General features: G+C 42.3%; 1 protein-coding gene across 2 annotated transcripts in view; it reads right to left on the bottom strand.

Moving 5' to 3' along the window:
• The window catches only part of sema6cb (semaphorin 6Cb), a 266,790-nt gene that overhangs the window by 43,831 nt on the left and 197,043 nt on the right, over positions 1-25,916 (bottom strand). For both annotated transcript variants that reach the window (XM_079561863.1, XM_079561864.1), the window contains exons 16-18: positions 23,799-23,975; positions 22,239-22,376; positions 9,944-10,021 (exon numbers count right to left, since the gene is read on the bottom strand). In XM_079561863.1, coding sequence (XP_079417989.1) covers positions 9,944-10,021; positions 22,239-22,376; positions 23,799-23,975 — 393 coding nt within the window. The remainder of the gene's footprint in view (positions 1-9,943; positions 10,022-22,238; positions 22,377-23,798; positions 23,976-25,916) is intronic.

Below are 25,916 nucleotides of genomic sequence, written 5' to 3'. Positions count from 1 at the left end.
AGTAACTACTACAGTATCCACAAAACTGTCGTCAGGACCGGGGCAGAGGCTCAGAACAAATTAAAAGAAATGAAGACTTTTGTTCTACCTCGTCACTCATCTGGGAAACTAACCATAAACCTACTTGTTTATGAAAGTAATGCATTAAAGCAGTCATTCCCCAAATCACCTTATCGATAGAGGCCTCTCAATAATGTTAACCAAATCTATTAAAAATAATAGGTAATGTTTCATGCCTTCAAATGACACATAAAAAGTTAAAGAGCGATGATTGCGGCCCAAACCGTGATTTAAAGTGGTACATTTAGCAATACCATTTTGATTAAATTTCGATGATCAGGGACTATGCACAAAAGACATTAGTGAGAAATGTCATGTGCCAGGTTATAAGGTTGAGGCTTATTTGTCAATGAAATTATAAGAACTTAGGAGAAAGTACTCTTTTATAGCTGCAGTCCCAGGAAAGGTTGATGTCATACTTCCAAAAGTACATAAAACTCACATCTCGCATCTTAAAACCAGACCCACTTCAGGAAACTATCAAAACACTCAGTCCATTCATATCACAGTCAGTAGTCCGCACAGGTTTGTTGTGACAATAACCACTGTTTGGCCAGGCATGTAAACACACAGTCATTTGTACAAAAGATGAATTCATTTGGAAGAGGCTTGTAGCTTTTTCTTTCAAAGTATATTTTTTGGGCCCCTGCAGTTCCAGTCAGGCAACATATATAACTTTAACTGACGATCTTTCTGACAAACAGAGCCGCCGTTGACGTTAAATGCCTTTGTATCAGCCATTAAATAACATCGTGATGAACCAGCTTCTCTGAGCTTTCCACTGGCAAACAACAGAAACAGTCACTAACAAAGGCTTCATGTAGCGTCCTTAAAAATCCATCAAACAATCGAGCGAATAGACCTTCATGGAGAGATTGTGAACAAATGTGAAGCACATGCCATTAAGAAAAAACACAGAAGTGAAGCGGAGTGAGGAGATGACACAAACTAACTGTTGAAAGTACTACATGACGTTTTCCATTATTTCTTACTTTACATAAGCAGTCTGAATACTCTTATGTGTTACTTATTATTGATACAAGCTTTTTGATTCAGTAGTTTAAAGGGACTAGATCAGTGGTGCCCAAAGTGGGGGGCCGGAACAATTAGGTTAATACCAACTCTCTCCCATTCATTCTCAATGGCAAATATAGATGCAGTACACTTTTTGGCCACCAGCGTCAAATTGGGGGCGCTCCTTTCACAAAGTTCAGGTAACACTGTTCTGATGTCTTGGTATTTGTCAGTCATAGAGCGTCGTAGCATCAACTTTCCCATTTTTCCAAATTTTATTACAAAGGTCGTTGACATATATGACTTATAAAATAATTAATGCTGAACTGACACTTTCAAACTGGTCTAATATGGCATTTTCTTTGACTTAAATAAATGAATGAGGTAAAGTCACTGTAGGTAGTGCAAGTACAGGTGGTGTTGTTGCAGTATATTGCTACAATAATTGATTTTGTTCTACTAAAACTTGGCTTTTGTAGCATACTATTTGCATAGATAGAATTAAATGCAAATGTATACCAAAAGAGAAATAAAGTAACTATTATTATTTGCAGTTATATGTGTCTCACGCTGATATTGTGTTTGGCCCGCGACCCTTAGGCACTTTTTCATTTTGGCCCTCGGGAACAAAAAGTTTGGGCACCCCTGGACTAGATACAAGTTGGTCATTTTATACTCACTACTGCCACCACAGGTCTTATGCGTAAACTGCAGGTTCTATATTAAGCTTGTGCGTGGCGGCCCTTCAGACCCGAATTAACAGCTTTTTGAGTGACAGTGCAGGAGTTTAGAGGCAGTTGTGGTGAACATTTTGAACATTTTCAAACTCGGTATAGTCCCTTTAACCACTGAACTTTGTGTAATTGACACATATTAAACTGACTCCGGTACCAAGGATTTTGTTCTCCTTTACATTCATTGCGTGGGTTGTAAAAAGACAATAGCTCACATTTCTCTCTTATAAAACTGACACACTGACAGGGTGCTCACGGGAGATTTTCTTTCGGATATCATGTTGCCCAAAAAGCCGATATAAAGCCGCTCCTGCCCTTCGCATTTCAGCTGTCAAAGCTAAGTGTAGGAAACGATGGCCGCGGAATAAAGAAGGCGCTGTTCCGGGAGTGGTCGGATGTCAAGTCTTTGGGAAATTCGGTGCAGTTTACAAGCGGCGTAAACGGGAGGGCGGAGGAGAAAACCAGGCAGGTTGTACTTCAGCCCGTAGAGCTGCAGTGCCAGGGCCTTAAATCTATCTGTCTCTCCATTCAAAGACCCATCCATCTTCCTTAGCCATTGATCCAAACAGAGCGGCCTCGCTGCTGCCAGATTGAAACGCACGGCACAACATTACTTTTGCTTCTTATCACAGGCTCAGAGAGAGGACGTGAAGGGGGGAAAAAAAAAACGGCCCCAAAAAAAGTTGCTCAGGAGAGACGTGGAAATGTAGTAATTGTAAGGTCACATGTCAAAAGAAGTTCACGGAGGAGCGAAACTGCCTCCGGGGAGAAGAAATGCTGCTTCTCTGCATGTAAACAAGGCCAGGTTGTATTAAGCTATCAGATAATTAAACTAAACCAAGGGCACGCTACTTGCATTAGCAAATTAGCTTAGGTCTGCTTATCTGCAAGCACAGGACACATGACTTACAGTGCTTTCTGGCTTCAGGTACTGTTGAAGGGAATTGGGGGATTTTGAATATTTTAAACTGTTACCAAACATTTGGGTGTATCTGAAAGTCACCAGCTCAACACAGTAGAAATGACATTCACATGCTTCCATTACTGTGTAATTGTGAAACTTTGAGAAAAAAAACAATGTAAACTGCTCAAATAATAATGCCTGTAAAACCTATAGCCGCTTTCAGAAAAAAAAAAAATGGTGAGCTTTCCTAGGAAATTTGGCTTATTTAGATACACCTTCACAAAAATATAATATGTAAAAGTAAATTGAAATAAAGTACATAGCCCTCTTATACAAAAATATAGGCTTATATACTCTCTAAACCCAAAACAATATGCACTCTTTAAAATACAATAACACCTTTGCTATGCCCAAGTTTAGCAGGGAAGAGCCTGGTTGGTACTTGGATGGGAGCCTAGCGAATGTAGTGAGTGAGTGGTTGGTGGTGGTTGGAGCATCCGATGGCGCAGACTGGTTGCCTCGCTTCCGGTCTTGATGCTGCATCCATTCATCGTCTGCAACGAGTACAGAATGCAGCTGCACGACTCTGAGTGGAGCATTCTTTGTTATTGCTTATTTCTACCATGTATATATATATAAATATAAATATAAATATAAATATATATATATATATATATATATATATATATATATATATATATATATATATATATATATATATATTAGAGGTGGGCATAGATTAATTTTTTTAATCTAGATTAATCTAGATTAATTTTGAAATTAATCTAGATTAATCTAGATTAAAATGGCTCGCTTGAATTCTGCCGAAAATATGTGTGCTACCCAAATAATGACTAAAAGTAAGTCTTTGAGAACGAGTTTCTCAAGTCAGGCGGTGCGTTAGACCAGGGGCTCATCTCCTGTTTCCAAAATGCATCACAAACTGCATGAGAACGTTCTACTATAATAATTGGTGATGAAAATAATTCATGTTCAATAAAATGCACTCGTGTTTACAAACTGTTTATTCAGTTAAATATGAATTTTGAGCTGTAGACCGATATACGAGGTCCTGATGAACTGTTTACAGTCAGTAGCTTTGAGTCAATCAGTCCAAGCTGTTTCTCTTTCTTCCACCGGTCACTCAGGCTGACCGGCTTGTTCACATTTTCTGGTGACAAACTAGATCTCCTCTTCTGCACAAAATGACCTGCTAAAGAAAAAAGTCTCTCGCATTGGACAGTTGTGGCAGGAATCCCCAAGTATTTATTTACGGGCAGATCATTATTTATATTTTTTTTATTAACCAGATCAGAACATATAGGCCTCGAGCGTGGGAAACATGTGCGCGTCTCCTGATTGGTCAACAGTGTCAACAGTGTCACGTGATCACAACACAACAACAGCCCATGCTGCTGCAGCTAATGCTACTACTTGGCGATAGTTCTGTCAAAATGGAGATAAACGACAACAACACGAAGATGCGGGACGTATTTCTTTGGATTTAATAAGAAAAGGAAACGGACATGAGGCGGAGGAGACACCGGGGAGCGGAAAAAGAGAAGCTAACGGAGAAAAGGAGCTGGAAAGGCCGTCTCCAAACTCCGTAAGTGCTGCGGTTAAACTGCTCTCGTGAACTTTTGGTGATAAAGTTGCGCTGTTTCGTGTGGGGCTGTTTCGTGTGGGGCTGTTTCGTGTGGGGCTGTGGCCATGAAATGAGATGTTTATGTCGCTGTTTTGAAAGAGAAGTGAACACGGAGGGGCTGCGGTGTTTTTCTGTCTGTTTTCACTCTGTCATTGGCCGCTGCTTCTGAGTGTCGCTTTGGAGACGCTATATTCACTCACGTTTCTCCTGTGCGTCCAGAATTGGGCATAAAAGTCGTGTAATGTGTGCTGACCTTAAAATATCACGGTGAAAGTCATCATAGCTTGCAGTGTATAGATCCAGCTCCCAACCCAGCTTTGAGAATAGATTAACGGCGATATTTTTTTTATCGCCCGATAAGAGTCTCGCGTTAACGCAGCACGTTAACGCCGTTAACGGCCCACCTCTAATATATATATATATATATATATATATATATATATATATATTTGTGTCTCTCGCTGAAACATGTACAGCACTTTGGGCAGTGTCAACTGTATTTTGACCTTGACCTTGAGCCTGGCCGTGGGAAACGTAAGGAGCGCCATCCACAACAAACTTTTACAGTAAATTAACTCTGGCTGAATGAATTACAAAGTTTGATTGATGTTGAAATTGATGTCCTGCCTCGGAGCAGCAGGTGTCCAAGTCGGCCACGCCCACTGGAGCTCCAAGAAACACAGAACCACATTACAAAGAATTTACATTTACTATTTATTGGTCCATGATTGGAATAATCATTAAAAACTATCCATATATATCCACTTTTTTATGCGAATGATCAAAACGCCACACGCCTGTTTTAAACCTGTATTGCTCACATCGATTTGGTCATGTCGGTGCTTCAGTCGTGTTTATGAAAAGTTGCAATAACTAAGTTTGTTCACAAAAGGTCAGTGTTCAAACAGAATGAAGCAGCTCTGAAGCTCTGAATGTTTTTGTTGAAATGTCACATGACTTTAATCGTCCATCACTACGTACATACTGTATATTCTCTCGCAGGACTGTAACTGGCTAACCCTTAGTCAAACTACTTTTTGATATCTGATATGTATAAAAGTCCTCTAAAATCCCGAAAATTCAGTCCGGTGCTTTCCATTTTCCCTCAAAACTCCCCGTTAGGACATTTATGATGTACAGCTCTGGCATTTGTAGAAAGCCGTGCTTTCCTTTGAGCCACGATTGGGAGGTTTGGCCCCTGATCCTTTTGACGAGGAAGAAAATTGGCCTGCCACCAAGAAACCTGCCCCTGATGTGTAGAATAGAATAGACTGTCTATCATACACAGTCGTGGCAGAAATTTGTCTTTGGCTTACTCGTTCACATACACAAGGCAGTACAAGTACATGACAAAGTTAGTAAGTCTGTTTAAGTTCATTGTAGAAATAACAGCCGTTCACCACATCGATAGAAAAAGGATGAGGTGAAGGGTTAGAAGGAATCTCTGTACACGTTTCACTTAACATAAGGAAGTCTCAAAGTAGTGGGACGTATAACAGACAACTGCAATGCAGAGACCCCTGGGTTTGTGATTGGCCTTTTGAAAAGGTTAATAAGGATATGAACTAAGCCTTTCAACATAGAAAATACTGCCCAAACCAACTTATTGAGCTCAGTTAATAAATACTTCAACACATTGAGACCCAGTCAGAGTAAAGCCCTCAATTATATGTTTCCAAGTCCCTGCCACAGTGTGCTGAGCGTGTACTCCACTGTAATGTGCCACGCAGGTCTGCCACTCCTGAATAAGCATGATGGATAGATGTTGGAGTCCCACGGCACGGAGCAGCATTTTTTTTTATTGCAAAGTGTTAAGATATTCATCACGCTGACACCGCTACACTGCTGAACTTTGGATTAGCTCTTGAATATCAACAAAGCGCACCGGGAAGGCATGGGGGCTCGGGCTGATCTGTCGTGGGAAACTTTTCAAAGCAACTTCTGCGACGGGGGATTTCTGGCTTTCAAAGAACCATTAAAAACAAAAAACTCTTTGCCAAATCAATGCAAAACCTAAAATGGAAGACTAAAAGTACAGCCAGAAAAACAAGAAAAGGGTATAGGCTACCACGAAGTCCAAGTCTAAAGAGTATAGAAAAGCTTCTTTACCTGAACTTTTAAAGCTTGCAGTTTTTTCCTTTCTTTAACTGTTATTTAACCAGGACAGTCCCACTGAGATTTCAGCATCTCTTTGTCAGGGACGTCCTGGTCCCAGAGGGAAACCTAATGCACACACTGTGTTTTAAGGTTAGGGAAACTGGGGAACCTACAGACACAAATTCTACTCAAAGAGGATCACCCAGTCTTAGGCCCGAGAGCTAATCGTTGGGCCGCTGTGTTGCTCGATTTTTTTTCCATACAGTAAAGCCAAACAAACTAAGTAAAAGGTGACATTTATATGTAGCTTTCTTGCCGACATTACACTCTAAGCTCTTTACATTAAGGAACCACTCACTCTCATTCATACCGCCGACCCTCTAGTCACAAGACAACCCGCCCCAGCAGTGGCTATAGTTGTAGGAAGCAATAAAGTCCTTGCAGTAGAGAGAAGTAGCTCTTCATTTGTGTCTTAAGGTCATAAGCCATTAAGGGTCCACCTCAGAGGGACCCGTCCTAGAGAAGTTACTGAATATAAATACTTGGAAATTTGTCAAGATAGCTCTTTATCCTTCCAACACAACATTACCAAGCAAAGATTAAACTGTTCCCCATCAAATCCTCATCAAACAAGTCCATCCTTCCTCCATTTGACTCTGGAGACACTATTGATCGGCTTGAAAAGGTCACCTTAAAAATTGGACACACTTTTTCAGTCTTACAGGACACATCACGGTGTGGCCATCACTGGACACCTGTCGCAACTCCACCTGCTCATGGTCATCTACAACACAATGTTGTCGGTGTAGTGTTTTCAACCACAAAGGGCCTGATTTACAAAGCCTACAGTCGTAATTGTAACATCATGTGCTATTTTACAGTAACAGTAATGGAACTGTATTCCTACTGTTCAAAATTAGCACATGATTTTACGATTACGACTCGATTTTAAAGTTGCACCTGACTATTCTTTACTGTTCAGATCATTAGTGGTGCAAATCTAAAGCGTAAATGAGTTGGCGCTGTGGCCTTTCAGTGTGTGTGAGGGAGCAAAATGTCAACTGCACCTGCTTTTTGCACCACTTTAGCACATTGTCTTGAGACTTTATCAGGACTGAGCAGAGCCAACTTACTTTAAAAGTAAAGTCCAACCTCACGCGGCACTACCTGAGGACTAATCTAAGGCTTAACATCTCGCCAGACGACCCCCGTATGAAAATGATTGCCTCGGCTCCCGCGTCGGTTGCACAATATTGACGGAGATACAAATGTGTCCGCCGCGACGCTAAGCTACGGCGCTAATACCGTCTTTATATAGCCCCGTCTGCCCACGCGCGTTCCCACTGACCACGCAGCGGGCGGGGGCTCATGCCTTTAATTGGCACCCGTCGGCGGGAGAAGAATTAGCCGCGCTGCAGCCTCCTGCCAGAGCGACTTGATTAAAAAGGAATCTGCGAGGGATTGTCTCGTGGCGGGTTCGTAATTAGAGGGATTTTGTAAAAGGGAAGACACATCGGGCTGAAATTAATGCGCCGGTTTTATTAGTCGTGTTGCAGCGAGACACGGCGACACGGAGCACGAAAGCTATAAATGAGTTTGTCTGGTGTAAACGCTCTCTCACGACACTTAAATTACAACTGACTGTGTTAGGAGTTCCAGAACATCTGCGCCGCATTCAAACCAGCCAAAGATGACTTTTTTGGGGAGATTCCTTTTTGTATTACACTGTGCTCTCATCACTTGCCATGTAGACTACTGCCTTCATTACGCCTCACACTTCAAATGATAAACACGCCATAATTACTACACTACTATTCACTTACTATAGATACTCTCATGGCAGTGACTTGGAGAGCAGAAACACTAAACAGAAGAACCGCTTGCTGGCAGACACGCTTTAGACACTTAACTCCAGAAAAAACTCTATACGGAATATGGTGTTCCATTTGTGTTTTCACTAAAGAAGGCTGGTGTGACTAAACGATGAACGCTAATGCTACGATCCAGGAAACTTATTACAGGGATAATTCCCATTTGAAGGTTATGAGATGCTAACGGCTAACAGTTGGACAATGAAATGTGTTATGAGCGTTTCATCTGTTGTTGTTATGGTGGGGAATACAATTCTATTTCTTGACCATTCGTTAACCAGGATCCCAATGTTTTAAAAAGTCCATGATGATTGTAAAAAAGAGCACCAGAAGCTGTCTTCTCCTGATTTTGATCTCAAAATCACATATAGAGCTTGGTACCGCTACATTTTTTACTTTGATGATACCTGGTTTAAGATACCGATACCCAAACTTTTTTTGAAACCTATTCTAAAATATTTGTCATCTAGAACCAGAAAACAGAACAATATTGTTAATTTATTCCAGGAAATACCATTTCTTTTAAACTTGTATCATTTATTGGAGCTGAAACAACCAAGTCACTTCCTTCAAGGCTGAACCAACAGCATCAAAACTTGGTCTCTAAAGATACTATAATATTTTTTTTCCGTACATGCTTTCGGTACTTTGCACACCACACGGATTGTAGCCTTGGGCTAATTTCCATCCGTCGTCCTGCACTTGCACTCTCAAACACACTCTCATTCATCCTGGCCTATTGTACATGTTTTTAGTTCAGTAGTATCTTTTTTCCGATACCATACTGGTATTGTTTAACAGGACCCAGCCCTAGTCACATATCTTAGATTAGCAGCGTCACTGATGATGGAGACTTGCACAGGCAGCGATGTAAACTCTAATGACAATAACATTGTATTGTTCAAAACGTTCTGCTCGCCCCGTGTACAGCGCACCTTTGAGAAGCTACAAAAACAAGAGCATGCAGAATTTGACTGCAGCAGAAAATGACTCTTTGAGTCCACTGTTGAAACTTCCAAGGCACCGTAGTTAGAGTGAAATGTTCGCTAATTGTGGCGTTAACTGTGCAGAGTCTAGAATCAGCCTTTTTAAGATTCACATCAAAAGTTTTGGTGGCCCTGGTGCTCCTGCCTATACATATGTGAGCAACTAATGTGTCCTGTCGCTTAGATAAGTCATTGGCATTTCATATTTAGCAGCCCCTTGGCTGTGATCAATCACACGGCTGCAGTGGTTTTCTTTCAGTTCTTTCAGTTTTCATTTCATCATTGAGACACACTGCTCGTATCTGAAGTTAGAAATACCACTTCAAGCGCCGTTACAGAGCATTTATCCAAGTCGAAACTCAGAAAGTATCAGTTAACAATTGCCTATAACTCAGAATAACTGCAGTTGGCTATAGCTATACCTTGTGAATATAAAGTTATTTTAGAAGAGCGCTCTTATATAAGAACTTCATATCATGTTACAAAGTTGTTCCCTTGTGAAAACCCTACTGCCTGCCTCTGAGATTCAGACCAGCGCCGTTTCAAACAGAGCTTACTCCCATAGTCTCCTCTCCCATTTTTTCCAACACCTGTCAGTGATCAGGAGGTAGAAGCGATGCGGCGGCACTTACTTGAATCCGGGCGAGAACGTGGCGCAGGCTCCAGCCTTCAGCCATACGCAGTACGGATCGCGGGAGGCCAGACAGCTCCTGCACAACACACAAAACATCAAGTATTAAAAGTCAGTGTCAGTCTGTCATGGCTCGCACAAACTCTCCAAAACGACAACGTCTCTCTTCACCAAAATGTTGGAGGCGAAAAGATAAGTACTGAAAATACATGGCTGCCGTTTGACACCTTTCCTTCTGCACTTTCACAGCCCTGGAGGGACAAGTAGTAGCTTTGAAGCGGAGTGAAAAGAGGTGCAAGTCCAGGTCTAATGCAAAATCAATTCAGTTAAAGGTCCTTTAAGATACAAGATCGACATTTGCGCTTTTAGCCATGATCTAAGGTTATATCTTTATTTAAAACACAGCCAGAAAAGGTCCAATATGTGAGAACATTTCACTAAACACATTCCAAATCAGGATCAAAACAAGGCCAAGAAGGAACTAGTTTCTGTGTTTCACTTTTGTACATCTTTGCTGTGTTTTTGTGAGGTTCAGGGGATTTCTTACTGCAGCGTAAAAAATCTGCCTCTAAAATCCTGCACTGTCACTCAAAAAGGTGTTCATTCGGGTCCGAAGTGCCGTCACGCACAAGCTTAATATAGAACCTGCAGTTACGCTTAAGACCTGAGGTGGCAGTAGTGAGCATAAAAATGACCAACTTGCATCTCGCTTCTTTAAAGTAAACAAACAGCTAGCTTATGCGCTTAAGACATTTGAGACCAACAAATTTCTTTTTCTGTAAAACTGAAGAGGCTCCAAGACCCCCCACACCTGCAGCACAGTGGAGGCATCACAAGAGGTGCTACAAGAAACAAAAAAAGGGACAAACAAGGAGGTATCCGGGCGAGACTCAAATCTTCTGTTCCTACTATTGCTCTGGGAAATATGTTTACTGGAGAATAAAACAGACTATAATTGTCTGCTACGCTCTTCCTAGAAGATGGTGAAAGACTGTTGTGGAGCGGAGGGAGCTGTGCAGGAGGAAGAGGAAGGAGGAGCTGACCAGTGCAGGACACCACGCTCTGAAACAGGGACAAACCCGTGAGGCGGTGCACAGTTTCAGAGGAGGCAGTGCTCCGGTTTCCCCACCTCCAAAAGCATGCTGCTCAGGTCGGCCCACTATGGCGGCGCTCAGTCGCAGCGGCTCAGGACTAACACAGCACCTGAACGACATTTTGTTTTGCAATGTACAATGCCAAATAAAGCACTTGCTAAAAAACATGTACAATAGGTTGATCCTCTGGCCAGGTGTTTCTGACCATTAGCCTGGTTCAACATCTGGAGATGGGTCCCCGGGCTCCGCTCTACACTGGCTGCTCACTGCTCCTACAGGTCGCCCCAGTGGCTTTGAGGATGGGTCAAATCAGACAAAGAATTTCTCTACGGGGATTAATAAAGTATAACTTACTATACTTATATTACTAAACTAAAGTAATGTTTTTTTAAGCTGCTATGTGCTTTTATTTAAGACTGTTAGACAAATACGTGTAAACCTCAGTCAGATGGAAGGCCTGTGTGATTTTGCGATAGATTGTGCAGCTTTAATGATAATAATATTCATGCTAATTTCAACTGCTGTCGTTAGCCACGTGACTTAATTGCCTAACACATGCATCGGCAGGACCCCTACCAGTCGCCATTATGTACAAACAGCTTCTAAAGTCGGATCCTTTCGCAGAATAACATGCAATCTGTGCTCTTTCAACAGCTCTGAATTGCAAATGTTTCCCGTGAAAGCGGTTGGGCACAGTGCAGCGAGGAAACAAGCTGTAATGAGTTGTAATGTGGACTCTTGTGACCCGTTTAAAAAAAAAAAAAAACTCAAACGTGGGTGTCTGTTTGCGGCTCTCCTAACCGAGCGTGCAGGTGTTAGGTGCATTTCAGCTGCGCTCTGTAAACATGGCAGTCGGGTCCCACCGGGGGGATGGATCACTCCACGGAGCGCGGGAAGAGAGCGGTCCCTGGGGCAGTCGGCAGAAGGGGGTAAAGCGCAAGAGGAGCTGTGAATGTTAGGTTTAAATGAATGGAAAATGTAAACACAGAAGATTTGGTGAGACAGGATAGAAAAATATGGGGGAAAATATGTAAATCCCATTTTTTTACATCAGATTTGGAAATTTAGGTTTATAAATAGAGATTTTATTGATTCATTTAATTTAAGCATGTCCAGGAGCATTAAAACTTGAGAAAAGACTGAAATACTGTATGAACTGTTTAAGTCAATACAAGAATCAGCTGCATTTCAAATTATCTTTAAAAACGACGAACCCAGTGCCACTAAATCAAAATGTTAGTTTTGGTCCAAACTCATTCCTAACTTTCCTAATATATTAGTAGGATCCTGATTGTTCACAGGGACGAGTTTACAGGCATTTTTCGCAACTTGTAGGGTCACCTTTCGGGGTCACGTTCACAGAAATGTGAAAAAAGAAAGAAAGAAAACTAGTCTAAGTTAGCCAATGAAATACAAATGCTTCATATTTAATTGCACAGTGTTTACTAAAAGAGGACAAATCAAATTTCATTCCAATTTTGGAAAAGAAAATCTGGTATAGTCCCTTTAATTGGTCAAATTAATTATATTCAGAAAAGCTCCGCTGTAGAACCTGCCCACTTATGATGGTCGTTTTTGTGAGTCTCATGACATAAACACCACTCGCCGCCATATTGGATAACGTTTCTAATGCAAATTAAGTCAAAGTGAACCTGAACTGAAAAAGCTACTAGCCACTCATCTATCCTGCCTTTCTCACTGTTTAACTGTCACAATGAGGCGACAGGAATGACTACAACCAAGGGGCACTGCACTAAATGCAGCCACATCTTAAAGCATAAAAATAACTATATCACAAAGTGGTGTATGAAAGTCTTCTGGCAAAACGATGCAGTGGAAGTGTTTGTGGAAGTGCTGCTGGACAAAAAGGCAATTTGGTTTAATGATGTCATTTCAAACTTTCAGAGATGGATATTGATCTGTTTCTGCCGACTTTTAAGCCCATGGAAAGCGGTTTGTCATCCCCCCAGTATGGTGCTGACTGTCCTGCGTTACCATGGAGATCAGCTGCGATGCCCATGCTCCCGCTCCATGATTGCGACGCTACAACTTTTGCAGCACAAGGTTAACGCCAAACCAGTTTCATGGTGATTTGCTGGCTTTCCAGTAATAACCCTGAGCTGGCGTTGTCCCCACTTTGTATTTGGCTAAAAATATCAGTGCGCTGCGCCTTCACAGCTCCTTTCTTCAACGCGATAGCAAAACGTCAAATTTGACACCAAAGCTCTGTACGGGACCCCGAGTTGGCCCAATTACGCCGCGCTCTGGGACCGGCATTAGTCATAGTGTGGGTCCATGAAATCCAGCCTCTATGTTAGATTAGGATGAAGGACACTGACACTTCAAAGAGCGCAGAAGAAGAATGGGAACAGGCCTGGAGTCAGCACAAAAGTGAGCGCTTTCATGTCTTCCCGCTGTTGAGTTGGACCGAACTCTTCAAGAGGAACCGCAGCTTGTCCTAAACTATCCATCTACTCCTCCGTCAGTCCGTAGTACGCCTTCAATAATTAATCAGGACTGGGACGTTGGGACGGAGGGTCTACAGAGTTTACAGAGAAACTTTTGTGCTTTTCACATTTCTACTTAGGCCTCAGACGTCTGCGAATGTGGGCACTGTCGACAAGCGAAGGTGTGAACAATGGCTCTTCGATTGTACAAACTCCTGACACAGAGTTCTCCAAAGCAGACTCATACTCATTTGTTCCAAGAAAATATGCTTATATCACAGTGTTTGGAAAAAATGGACAATGACAGGTATTTGAACTAATCAGCGGATGCATGTCAGGAGCTCAGGGACGTTTTCAGTTCTCTACGCGTGTCTGTTGGAAATTAATGACACTCAAAAGATGTTTTTTATTTGTATTTTGGGAAGCAGAATTTCTGAAAGCGGTGCTGTGACTGAATGAAATGTTAATTGGCAGAAATAAACAATGGTGCGCAAGAACAAAGCAGGGAGGAAACAGAATAAGGCCAGGACTAAGCAATGAAGAATCAAGGTCTGAACCATGAAAATGAGGTTGTACTAAGACAAAGGATTATACAAAGCTCTACACCCATAGCCCTCATTTGACAATTAATAGATTCATCATTAGACAGCAACATGCACATGAAGATCGCACAGTGTAAATGGAAACATTGTTTTTCTCATTGCTTATGCCATAAGGTTTCCAAAAATATACAGTTTTCTCCCTCTTCACGAAAAATCCCACAACAATGTAAATATAAACGATGAACCAGACTCCAAGGTGCCAGTGTACTTACAGAAAAAATAGGATTTCTTTTTAAATCAAAAAATGTTTTCTGTCATTTTGAGGCACTTGCTGCTTCGCCAGAGGGATACAACCTCTTCTCTCAGCGCAAGGAATGTTTTGACACACACTAAAACAGTGGTTCTCCACTGGTGTGGTGTCGGGACACAAAATCACTCTCGGATGACAAGCCACGACCCAAATACGACTTAGACTTGTTGAATGTAAAATATTCTCCTTTACTCAAAACTGTTGCTGTATGAGCATTAAATTAAAAAAAAATTATGGTCAAAACAACCCAATAACAGTCATTTTAACAGTAGTGATTCTGTATTTTTATTGTACATAAATATTGAAAGAAATATTTTCTGGGAGAGGTTTGCGATTCACGTTAAAGTGCCGACCCACCAGTTGAGAACCACTCATCTAAAATGGCTGAAACAAAAGGTTCAGTAGTTTCATTTCCAGATCTTTTTCGCCATCCCCAAATAAGCCCCTCTCACGGCACGTGTCTTGCTCCCACTTCACTGTGCAGCTGTTTCGATAAAGAATGAAAGAAAAAGTGTGGGTGGCTCTGTAGCTGTAGTGAAGCTAAGGCTAGTGTTTTCACCTCTCAGTGTGAGGATTAAGCTGAGCAAGAGCTCGACAGGTGAGGAAACGTTTCACAAGGAGATGATCAAAGATTACTGACAGATGTGCAATAGTGGCTTGAGACAAAGCTCCAGGTATGTTTTTGATGAGAAGAGGTTCTATTTGCATAACTCCCCCCCTTTAAATAAATGATTTAGATTTCAGTATTTTTCAGAAATACTCAAATATATTTGAAAATGAGTATTTAAGTTGCATGAAGTATTAGACAAAATAAAACAACAAAAAGCATAAACCAGAGACTCCCTGACTCCCTAAAGCATACATCCTCCTCTGGACACACTGTTAGATCAGTTGTAATTTTAGCTAACATGAAGCGTGTCCCCTGCCACTCTTTATGTCCCCTGCAGGCTGCCGTACTGTCAGAGTGTTCTGTCACACTGAACACATACAGGAGGCGTGCAGCTCGTCTGCATGCTCTGTAATTCCATTAGCGGCTGCTGAGGGAAAAGGGATTTTCTCTGATTGTGTCTGTCAGTGAAGTTGCGCCGGGGAGATGTCAGGTCTGTCCTACACAAGGTGGCCCTCAGTCTGCAGTCAGACCAGGCACAAACATGCACAATGGCAAAAGACAGTGGTACAGATTCTGCCTGACTGACTTTTCTTTTAAAGGGCCTATATCATGCAAAATCTTTGGGGTTTTAACCATTTAGTAGTGTCAAAGCCTCATCAAAAACATTTCATTTCAATCTTGCAGTCAGTCTCATTCTAATTCTCATGATGTTTAGAGTCAAACTGGTTTTGATCGACCACACTGTCTTCCTCCAGGCGATTAGCATGCTAGCCTGTGCGTAAACTTAGCCTTTGCCCTGCAGCTCTGGTCGCTGTTGCACAAAAGAGGGCCTTATGTAGAACTGCTCTTTAATATTTAGACACAGTACCTTGTTTTGATGTATGCTACAAAAATATCAAGACAACAGGTTTCTCAAACTTTCCCTCTTTTAAAATATTTGACCTTCTAATTGCCATGAGGCCGAGATCAAGACCAAACAAGACTAAACAGTAGAATTTCTTCAATACCGCTTTTATGCCGATACCACTGAGAAGTTGGCTGAAGAATTAGGATCAAAGAAAACATAAATATAAACATAATCAATGATGAGGATGTTCCATCAGTGGGCCGTTTTCTTCCTCGATGGCACGGGCATATGCCAAGATGAAGATGCCGGGATTCATTGTGTATGTTTTTGATGGGGATAGCAGAGTCTGTATGTAAGCTCTTCACACTCCCAATGGGCCAAGTACGCACAGCCAATAACATTCTGAAACACGGATGCTTCCAAATACTAGTGCAGCGTCGTCCTGCGTGTAAACACCCCTCCGATAGTTTGAGCCTAAGTTCTTAAACAGAACTCCATTTGCCCCACATAAGACGCGGGTTAAGGAGATTCTCATAAGTTGGCGGTTTTCAATAAGGAACATATCCTTTTCTCCGCTGCGTTCTGGGCCCCCTCTGCCCCTTTATTGTGTTATTATTAAAAACTCCCATTTCATACGGTTCTGAGCGCGCGCTTCCAAAACACAGACTTTTTTGAAACCTAATATTGGCAGCAGCGGGGCCCGAAGTGAAGAAAACCTGCCAACGCAGCCCTCCGAGAGACAGGGGGGGATGTGGAGAGCGCCAAGCCAGAGAGAGAGAGGGAGGGAGGGCAGAAACATAGGAGTAAAACGGAGAAATGGTGTTCGCTCCAAACGTATGTGGACAGTTAGCAAGCTGGCTTCTCTGGGACAATTCTGTGGCACTGTTTAATGCATTTTTCCTATAGCCGTTAGCACTGCGCCATCAAACATCGCAAGTCACGAACAATCCAGATGTTTTCAGCTGCTGTCAACCCATCAACCACAGTAAGGTCATGTCAAAGCCTAGATAGACATCATCATCAAATGTACACACCTTTTGGAAATGTACTTCAGGAAAGAAATAGCGTGAAAAGTCTGCTTTTTGTGGGGTCAGGTAAACATCCAGTGGCCACAAACCTCCTCTTGCATTATGACAATGATAGAGAAACTACAGAAATGACATAAACGTCATGGAACCGAGATGCAATACAAGGTAATACAGAGCTAGAGAACAATGAGGAGGAAAAGGAAAGAGGCAGAGTGAGAAAGAGAGCCAGAGTCACCGGGAAATCTCATCTGGAGCAATGCTGAAACATGACCCGGTGGCCACAGCGGGGGCCCGGTCCTGGGGAGAGGGGCCGCAGATGCAAACCGGGCTCTTACTATCTTAAACATTTGTTTTTGCATGGGATTTTCTGACGGTAAATGTCAGCACGAAACAGCCCGCTGCCTCAGGGGTGAGTCATACACCAAACAGATGTATCGCGTGAGCACAAGGGTTTTTGCCTAAGCCTTACTGTTTGCAAACAAGGTGGTAAAAGAAGTTTTTGAACAATACACTAAAGACAGCTAGATGTTGTCATAGCGTGAAGAGGGAACGTTAACTCATTGGAATTGGCTTCATCAAATGGAGTAAACCTGTATAGAATATTAATATTAATGAGTCGAGGTTGTTTTAATCCGAAAGCCACTGTAAAGGGGAGGAATGCACATGTTTTTAGTGTCAAGGACCGAATGGAGTGCACCAATGTTTTTGGATCAGAGCAATAGTTAACAGAACACAGACTGCCAGTCCCTGAAGGACTTTGGCAAAGAGCCCATAACAATTACTTCTTTGGTAGCTTCTTTATTTCTGCTTTCAGCTTTAGTACATTCTGGTCTGATTGAAAAATGCTCAACTTTTGTTCCACGGGGGTAAACCAGGCCAATTTTTTTAAATGATGGCAGCGCCGGCTCCAGAACAAAATGACAAAATGAGAGTGCGTGCGGGTTTCCGATGGGGGGTAAATAGAGGTCCCGGTCAATAAAATACATGGTGATGCAGCTTAAATTGAGGAGTCAATGGGGGCCGAGAGTTCAGTGTCTGTGGGGTTGCTCAAGTGAGGGCTACTGTGTCCAAATAGCGAAGTACATAAACACAAGGCGCTCATGTTTGGATTGTTAAACTTTGGGACGGGTTTTGTGTAGTTAAATGTAATTTTGTTTATTCTTCTCAATGAAGCACTTCCACTTCAGCTTTTACTCAAACTGGTTTCTCTGGTTTAATATGTTTCATTTAATGACAATGATTCGGTGTTGTTTCCACAACTCATTTAAATACAGGCCGTCTTTTGGGAATTTAGTGAATGTTGTTCTAGTTTTAGTCTTCTAAAAACTAAAAAAACATTTGAATTACCAAATCTTCAAAATTGTTTCATCTGGTGTTTGGATCTCGCTTCCATTCATCCCTTCTCTTCATTTCGAAATTGCTTTTCATTTTTTTAATGCTTCGTTGGCATAAATATGTGAAGATTTGGACTTGTTTGATTATTATTCGCGCTGTCGCTTAGGGATATATCAAAAACAAGTCTCTCCAAAGTACCTCTCTGACATGTTGGAGTCATATAAACCAGGGAGGGGTTTCCTGCTGGTCCCAGAGTCAGGACTAAACACGGTGAGGCTGTGTTTCCTGTACATTCTTCCAGAAGCTGCAAGACGGGCCGGGACTGTGAAAGTGTTTAAATCCAGGCTGAAAGTATTTTGAAAGTATGGAACTTTAGAATGATTATCTGCGTTTTGCTCATTTGAATCGCCCTTTAAGCTTAGTCTGATGTCATTTGAACACCCCTTTGCTCTGTACTGCACTTTTGAATGACTTTGTGTGTAAACAAACCTTCCCTGCCATGAAATTGAACCCTTGTCTGGAGCTGCAGTCACTCAGTCAGTGCCGCTTCTCTTTTCTGTCTCGTTCTGCTGGAGGAACAACGGCGCAGCCACCGCCGCTGGCTCTCGGCCCATCAGCTGGATCCAATTTATGAGCGAGCCACGGCGAGAGAGCTTCTCCAGGCCTTTGTGCGACTGGGGTTAGCGTGCTACGAGGTCCAAAAGAAAAAAAAAAACTATTCCCGTGGTGAAAACGGACGAGAAATCCTTCCTCTAGGTTAAGGGGCAGAGAGCGAGAGAGAGAAACGGGGGCCAGAACTCGGGGCCAACATTCCACACGGCTCCAAAAATAGCCGCGGCCCGTACATTAGCGGGGGTTGAAAACACGACCGAGCGCCTGCCTGCATGGTTTCTGCTCATAAACCGCACTGGAAGAGAATAGCTGGGTTTTAATGGCTTTGGAACGGTACCTCTTTTTAACAAGACAGCTGCCTTTGTCTTAGTGTGAGCCGCCGCAAACTCCCGGGTTAAACCCTGCAATCGTATTTTTAACTTTATGGAAGTGTCTAAACATTATTAGGGAGAAATTACTCACACATGGGCCGGATTACTCAAGTATTCTCTCGGGTGATAAGCGAGCTTAGCCCAGTCTTCTGCAAAGTAACCTCAGTGGAAGAACTGGAGTGCTGTACAGGCATTCTCTAAAGCCTTTATCTATGATGTGTTGAGCAGTAAATGGTCCGAATAATACTATGCCTTTCTGTTGAGTTATAGGTGGATACTTTTACAGGATTTTTTGACATCCATTTGAATTGTATTAGTTTTGCCAAACTGCAGAAACCAATATGGATATATACCAAGTGTGCATAATTATTACACAAATTAGTATTTTGACTATATTGTCATTTTTTGGTCACATTTTCAAACTCCAGAATGTGTAAAACTGAATACATCCCAGGTGAAGATGTGATGAGAGGAGGTGTGACCAAAGCAGGTCCACGTTCTGAATCTATCATTATAATGCAGCTATCGTCCCCTCACACAAAATGGGAAGGAAAACACATCAGAAAGATTCTGGAAGAAGTCACAAATTGTTAAAAGCTCAGAGGGATGGAGCCCCTTTTCAAATTTCATAAAAAGATTGAGACAGGGCACAGAACCATCAAATGTTTTGTTGCTAAGAGACAACACGGTCGTATGAAGTGAGATGACAAGAAAAAGACGCTAAGTAATGTGAAGTGTCCGGAAGTGCAAGGTGTTCAGTGCCGAGAGTCGTTGCATGTGAGAAAAGTGTAAACCCGACCACTATTATTCAACACACATATGCTCAAATGTTATCAGGCATCATTAAAGATGAGCTAGTGAAACTGAAACTTCACTCCCAAACCTACGACCAGTGCACTCTGACTTTAGATCGTTCCTGAACCAGTTTAAACATGTTAGCTGATGTGTCAATACTGGATGAGTTTACACTTTTCTCACATTGGCGATGTCTTGACACCTTACTTCTGGACACTTTGGGTCAGTTACAGCTGCTGAAAATGGCAGCAGTCTTAGATTTTTGACTGGTGGCTCCATGCTCGAGTCTTTGACCTTAACTTTACAGAACTATCAAACTTTCCATTTGATAGTTCTGTGTCCCATCCTAATAAATTCTGAAATTTCAAGTGGGCTGCATCCCTCTGACCCGCTTTTAACACTTTGCAACTGTTCACAGTTTTCAGTTGTCTTTTACTTCCCATGTTGTGTGAGGGAAAATGGATGGATAATAGTTCTCCACACTTGATTTAGAGCGCTGACCCGCTTTGACCACACTTCCTCTCATTAAAAACATCTCCATCGACTGGGACACATCAATCCAACAGTTTCCTACAGTCTAACCATCTTGAAAAATTTGACAAAACCAAACAAAAATTGAAACCTAAATTGAACTCCAGGTTGCCAGAGCAATATAATTATTTGGCCAGAACTCAAAGATCTAGTTCAGGATGGACTGAATGTTAACTCAGCTGCTTCATTAATCTCTCCATCGCTGTTTAAGCAGATAAAATAATGCGTTATCCTTTTTGACCTTCAAGATAAGTATCAGTGAGTGAAACGATACAGTTATTATTTATGAATCACCAGGCACTTATGCAGAAATCTGCTGCTATTTCGGGACACGGAGCCCTCGACCTCTCTGCTCCAAACCGGCTGTGATTAATGCACTCAAACATGTTATTAGAAAAAGAGCGGCACCAACTAAAAACACAGAGCTCTGCTTTATACAAACACGTAAGGCCACGTTTAACTCGACGTGGAGTCTTTTAAACTCTGAACCATGTTGTTTTCACCAACAAGCTCTGGTGATGGTGAGGCACAGGGTGTAAGGGAGTCAGGACCACATATTTCCGCAGCAGCCTTACGCACAGGTCGTATGGCTAAACCACTGTGTTTTCCATGTGAGTACTTCAGTGTATTAGGAGGCTGTGTAGAGCTACACTGTCATTGTGCCAGGGGGAAGATCGGGCCAATTATGTTGCTAATAGCTGTACCGCTAATTCATCAATCACAACAATGAAGTATTGCTCATCAAAACTCCTTACGCTCCTGACCTCGTGCTCTGTGTGTTGAAATATTTAGCAAATGATTTCAAATGCGCTTCTGTTGTCTTAAAAAAAAAAAAGAAAAAAAGTTGGCTCAAAACTCGGGGAATCGCTCAACTCTCAAATCCCATGTACTGCGAACGCACCACACATTTGCTGCCCCGGTTTGTCACTCTGTCGCCTAGTACCTGCCAACGCCGCAAATAACTGCGGAAGGACGGCATTTTTTTAAGATATATATAAAAAATGGAGCCAGCCAAGTGTGCAAACCAAAACGATAATAGCTCAGGATCGGCAATTTCTTCAGGCTTTTGTCCAGAGCTGATAAGAGCAGCATGAGTGGGCACAGTTATGAAATTGGCAGCAGAGCAAATAGCATTTTCTTCTCAAATTCTTGTGGAGGGATTAGCAGTGTCTTTCCTCATTTCACCCTAATATGGTTATTATTTCTGTGTCAAATGGTTTTGCCCCTGATCTAGCCGTGTAGGCGAAGAAAGGGACGATTGTTTAAGTTGAAAACATAACATAAACTAATATGACAAACCGATGGTACTTAGAGTCCTCTGCAATTCTAGTCTTGGTTTATTCAGAGACAATTGTGTCCTTATACTCTGCGTTATCCCTGGTCTGACCAGCTAATCAGCCGCTACTACTTTCTGTCATAAAGCAGGGGCATCAGGGACTTTATTTGTTGCGTGTATACCAAGGAAGACATTTCCTTCATTCAGAGACATCTTTCTCTCTCCCAACATTTGAAGTTCAATATATTGAGGTAGAAAATATCAATAAACGATATTCTTGAGGACCATTTCATGCCGTCAAAACTGTAACTCTGAAGCATAACAATGAAAATAAACTTTAGCTTTAACCACCTGACCACATTTTAAATAACAAGCTTTTAAACTATTTACTTCAGTGAAAATTTAACTATTTTTACTCAAAACATTACTAGTTTTAACTTCAAGATATCTTTGGAAATGCAGCTCAAGTCTTCATTATATAGATGAATGACGACTCACTTCTTGCAGGTGCTGTATTCGGCGCAGCGGCTGAGGGGCACTCGGATCACGCAGCCGGAGAAGGCCACGAAGAGAGCGTGGTGGTCCCGGTCCAGCTCCAGGCCGATGACGCGCCGGTCCTCTCCGCGCACATTACACCTGAAAACACAGCCATAGATGAACAAATGTGAGATTGTGGAAAAGATACAACAACTCATCTCATTAAAGCACAGAAGTACAAGATGACCGCTCCACCGTGTATTGTGTGAGAAGAAACGAGACGCAGAGAAGTCAGATTACGTTTGAATACAACAAATGTGAAGTTGACTGAATTCATTTAAGATTTAGTCGATGACATTTACACACACTTTTTGGGGGCTTTAGCTAAAAAGAGTTGTTTGACTAAATCATGTCTACAGCTGAATTACAATTTCATCACATGACTGAGACTAAAAACTACATTAAATCGGTGAAATGCATGGACATAGCATTGCTATTAGCTGCTGAAGCCTAAGAGGAAGTGAGGACTGGCTCCGGAAGCTCCTTGCTGTAATGGACTTTCCATTTAAACTATTTTTTCCTCTCTACAAGTCACTATTGAGCAAAGGTTCATCATTCTGACGTGACGTGGCAAATGTTTTGCCATTTTAATTTCATTTTTTATTCAAGAGCAGGCTCCAAACCCAAACCCCCCTCCCCAAACTGCTAGCATGAATGAGTTTCAGTTAGCCTGCACTGAACGCTATGGGGCTGTTAAGTGTGACATCACACACAAAAATAAGCTACTTGTGGGTCCAAACGGTTGACAGTTCCATAGACAACAAAGCAGAAATAATAAAACTCACCATTTCATGAGGTAAGATTATGATATTATTATATTCAAATTAGGGCTTCATTGTGTATGGAGAAAAAAAATGATGGAAATTAATGTCAGAAAAGCATTACTAAAGAAAACACAGAGTAAATGTAACATTTCTGTGAAATCAGATTTTTAAAAAGAGCCCTATCGTCGGCTCTACAGTGGGTTAAATTCAACAAAATCCTATTATAGTGAATAGGGCTCCATTGGACCCTGAAGCGGAGCGATGACATCATCACTTAACAATACCATTGGTAAGCCACAGCTTTGTTTATAGTTCACACAGTGACAAACCTACAACTGATGAGAGGGAGCGAAAAACAGTCCGCTGTGATGCTTTGAGAACCTTGTCAAACTCGTAAATAACCACCTGATCATTCATCTTGACACAAACAGGCAGATTTTTTTACAAGTAAAATCATTGCACTCAAATAAGTAACTTCCTCAGTCAAGATTCTGAGTTCAAGTTGTCGTCAAATAACCGTCTCTATTCTCAGCGCAACACAAAAGGCGAACTCCAATCCTGCTTTTAGTCGCACAGAATGATGCAAAGTGTTACAGCAGAGGAACAGAGCGGGTGGGCAGCGCGAATCAAAGCACTAGAAAAAGAGCTACGCGCAAAACAAAAAAAGCTCTGAAAAGCGGTGAGTGTTGAGTAAAAGGACGGGTCAGATAAATAATAGATGCCGCGAGAGAGAGAGGAGAGAAAGCAAGCGGCGTACTTGTCGGGGTTGTAGATGTCGATGTCCTCCAGCAGCTGCGTGTTGGAGCTGGTGTTTCCGCTGCGAGTGCTGGCCAGGATCTTCAGCACGTGGCCGTTGTCGGAGCCCAGGAACATGACGGTGTAGTTCTTGTACGGGCCGGCCGCTGTGTCCACCGCGATCTGAGTGAGCTTGAACCTAGCAACAAAGCCAAAACAAAGGTGCATTCATTGGTTGTGGTAAGCATCCATGGCAAAAATTCAATCGATACAGCTGCATTAACTCATGCTTCGACCTGGTGGGATTTAAACATCCTTGGCCCTGAGTTAAAGTCAGATTAGAGTTGAGGACGTTCTGCTTCTGACTTCAGAATCTTCTCACAAGCAAGAGGCCTGTTTAAACTCGGTATGTGCACCGCTAAGGATTTATCAACACTACTACTCTTATTGATAGTCCTTATGGAACACCGATACTCTTCTCAATACTTTAAAAGCAGAAAAAAAACATGCAATTATTTAAGGCATCGACAATACAAACATAAACCAAAATGTGAAGCATGCAGACATTTGAGTGCAGACATGCCACCACGCGGAGGTGAAATAAACTGCATTTTGGTATGTGAAAGAAGACGCAAGTGTACACTATATAAGTTTCATTTTTAAGCATGCTACAGCACAGGCATGTCCAAAGTGCAGCCTGGGGGCCAAATACAACCCTCAGACCACTATTTTGGCGGCCCTAAGGCTTGTTTTGTTGGTACACATCTCCAGAGATAGTACTTTTTACTGCAATCTTAACAATTCCACACAATTCAAACCTTAAAGAGTAACATCTACTGTGAGACCGAGCATGGTTCCAAGCCTAATAAAGGTGTGGGGCACGGTTTAAAACTCTCTTAAATACACCCTGTTGAACATTTGAATCCACACTGTATACAATGTTAATATATGCGGCCCTCGGTGAAAAAACCGTGGACACCCCCTGTTATAGTGACATCAGTAGCTCAAGTAAAGTACAGGGGGCAGGTTTACAGCGAAAACTCTGTCAAAGCCGTGCACGGTCGATAGTCCCACATCTCACTGTGGATGAGCGTCCATGAGAAGGGAGAAGCCATTTCTAAAGCGCTGATTTGACCGCGACGCATCAGTGCGACTCTTCATCTGTCGGCCCCGATAACAGGACCAGCAGACGCAGCCCCGGGGCCATTTTAACACTGGGTTTTGGTACCTCCCCCTACATGTTCCAGCCATGTCCTAATGTGTAGAATGAGCCCAGCCCTATTCACCACAACTGCCTCAAAAATCCTGCACTGTCACTAAAAAAGCTGTTAATTCGGGTCCGAAGTGCCGTCATGCACGAGCTTAAAGGGACTATACGTTTAAAAATGTTAAAATTAAGTATTTTCCTCCCCCTACATGTTCCAGCCATGTCCTAATGTGTAGAATGAGCTCAGACCTGTTCACCACAACTGCCTCTAAAATCCTGCACTGTCACTTAAAACGGTGTTGCTTCGGGTCTGAAGTGCCGTCATGCAGGAGCTTAATATAGAAGGTGCAGTTACACGTATGACCTGAGGTGGCAGTAGTGAGTATAAAATGGCTAACTTGTGTCTAGCCCCTTTAATGTAGAGACTGCAGTTACGCCTAAGACCTGCGGTGGCAGTAGTGAGTATAAAAATGAACTTGCATTTAGTCCCTTTAAGAACAGCACATTAAGAGCAGTTTCTAAAAAAGTTTCTTTAAAATAGGCTTTGTTCTGAAAAGAAGAATCTGAAGAGAAAATCAAACCGTCCTAAACGCCACCGACTGAGCCTTATTGATATTCTCAGTATTACTCAAGTAGGAGTCACTTTAAAATGATGCTCTATTTACTACACAGGCTTCATCACGGCCTCGTCACAGTCTGCTCCAAACCAACTCAGTCCAGCGCCTTCGTACAGAGCATCCTGATTCATATTCAGAGTCTTCTGCCGCGGGCTCCCGGGGAACAGCTGGGGATTAGGCGCCGAGCTGAAGGGCACCTCTAGTCTTAACAGTTGTTGACTTTTCTTTATTGTTCACTCGTTTGCCGCCGACGCCATATTTCTCTCCGCCGGACCGGGGGGAATTTTCCACAGCCTTCCCCCTAATGAAGCCGGCG

This window comes from Gobius niger (genome assembly GCF_951799975.1).
Source record: "Gobius niger genome assembly, chromosome: 8".
Lineage (NCBI taxonomy): Eukaryota > Metazoa > Chordata > Actinopteri > Gobiiformes > Gobiidae > Gobius > Gobius niger.
Note: the sequence above shows the minus strand (reverse complement) of the source record. Positions and strands in the feature narration are given on the sequence as shown.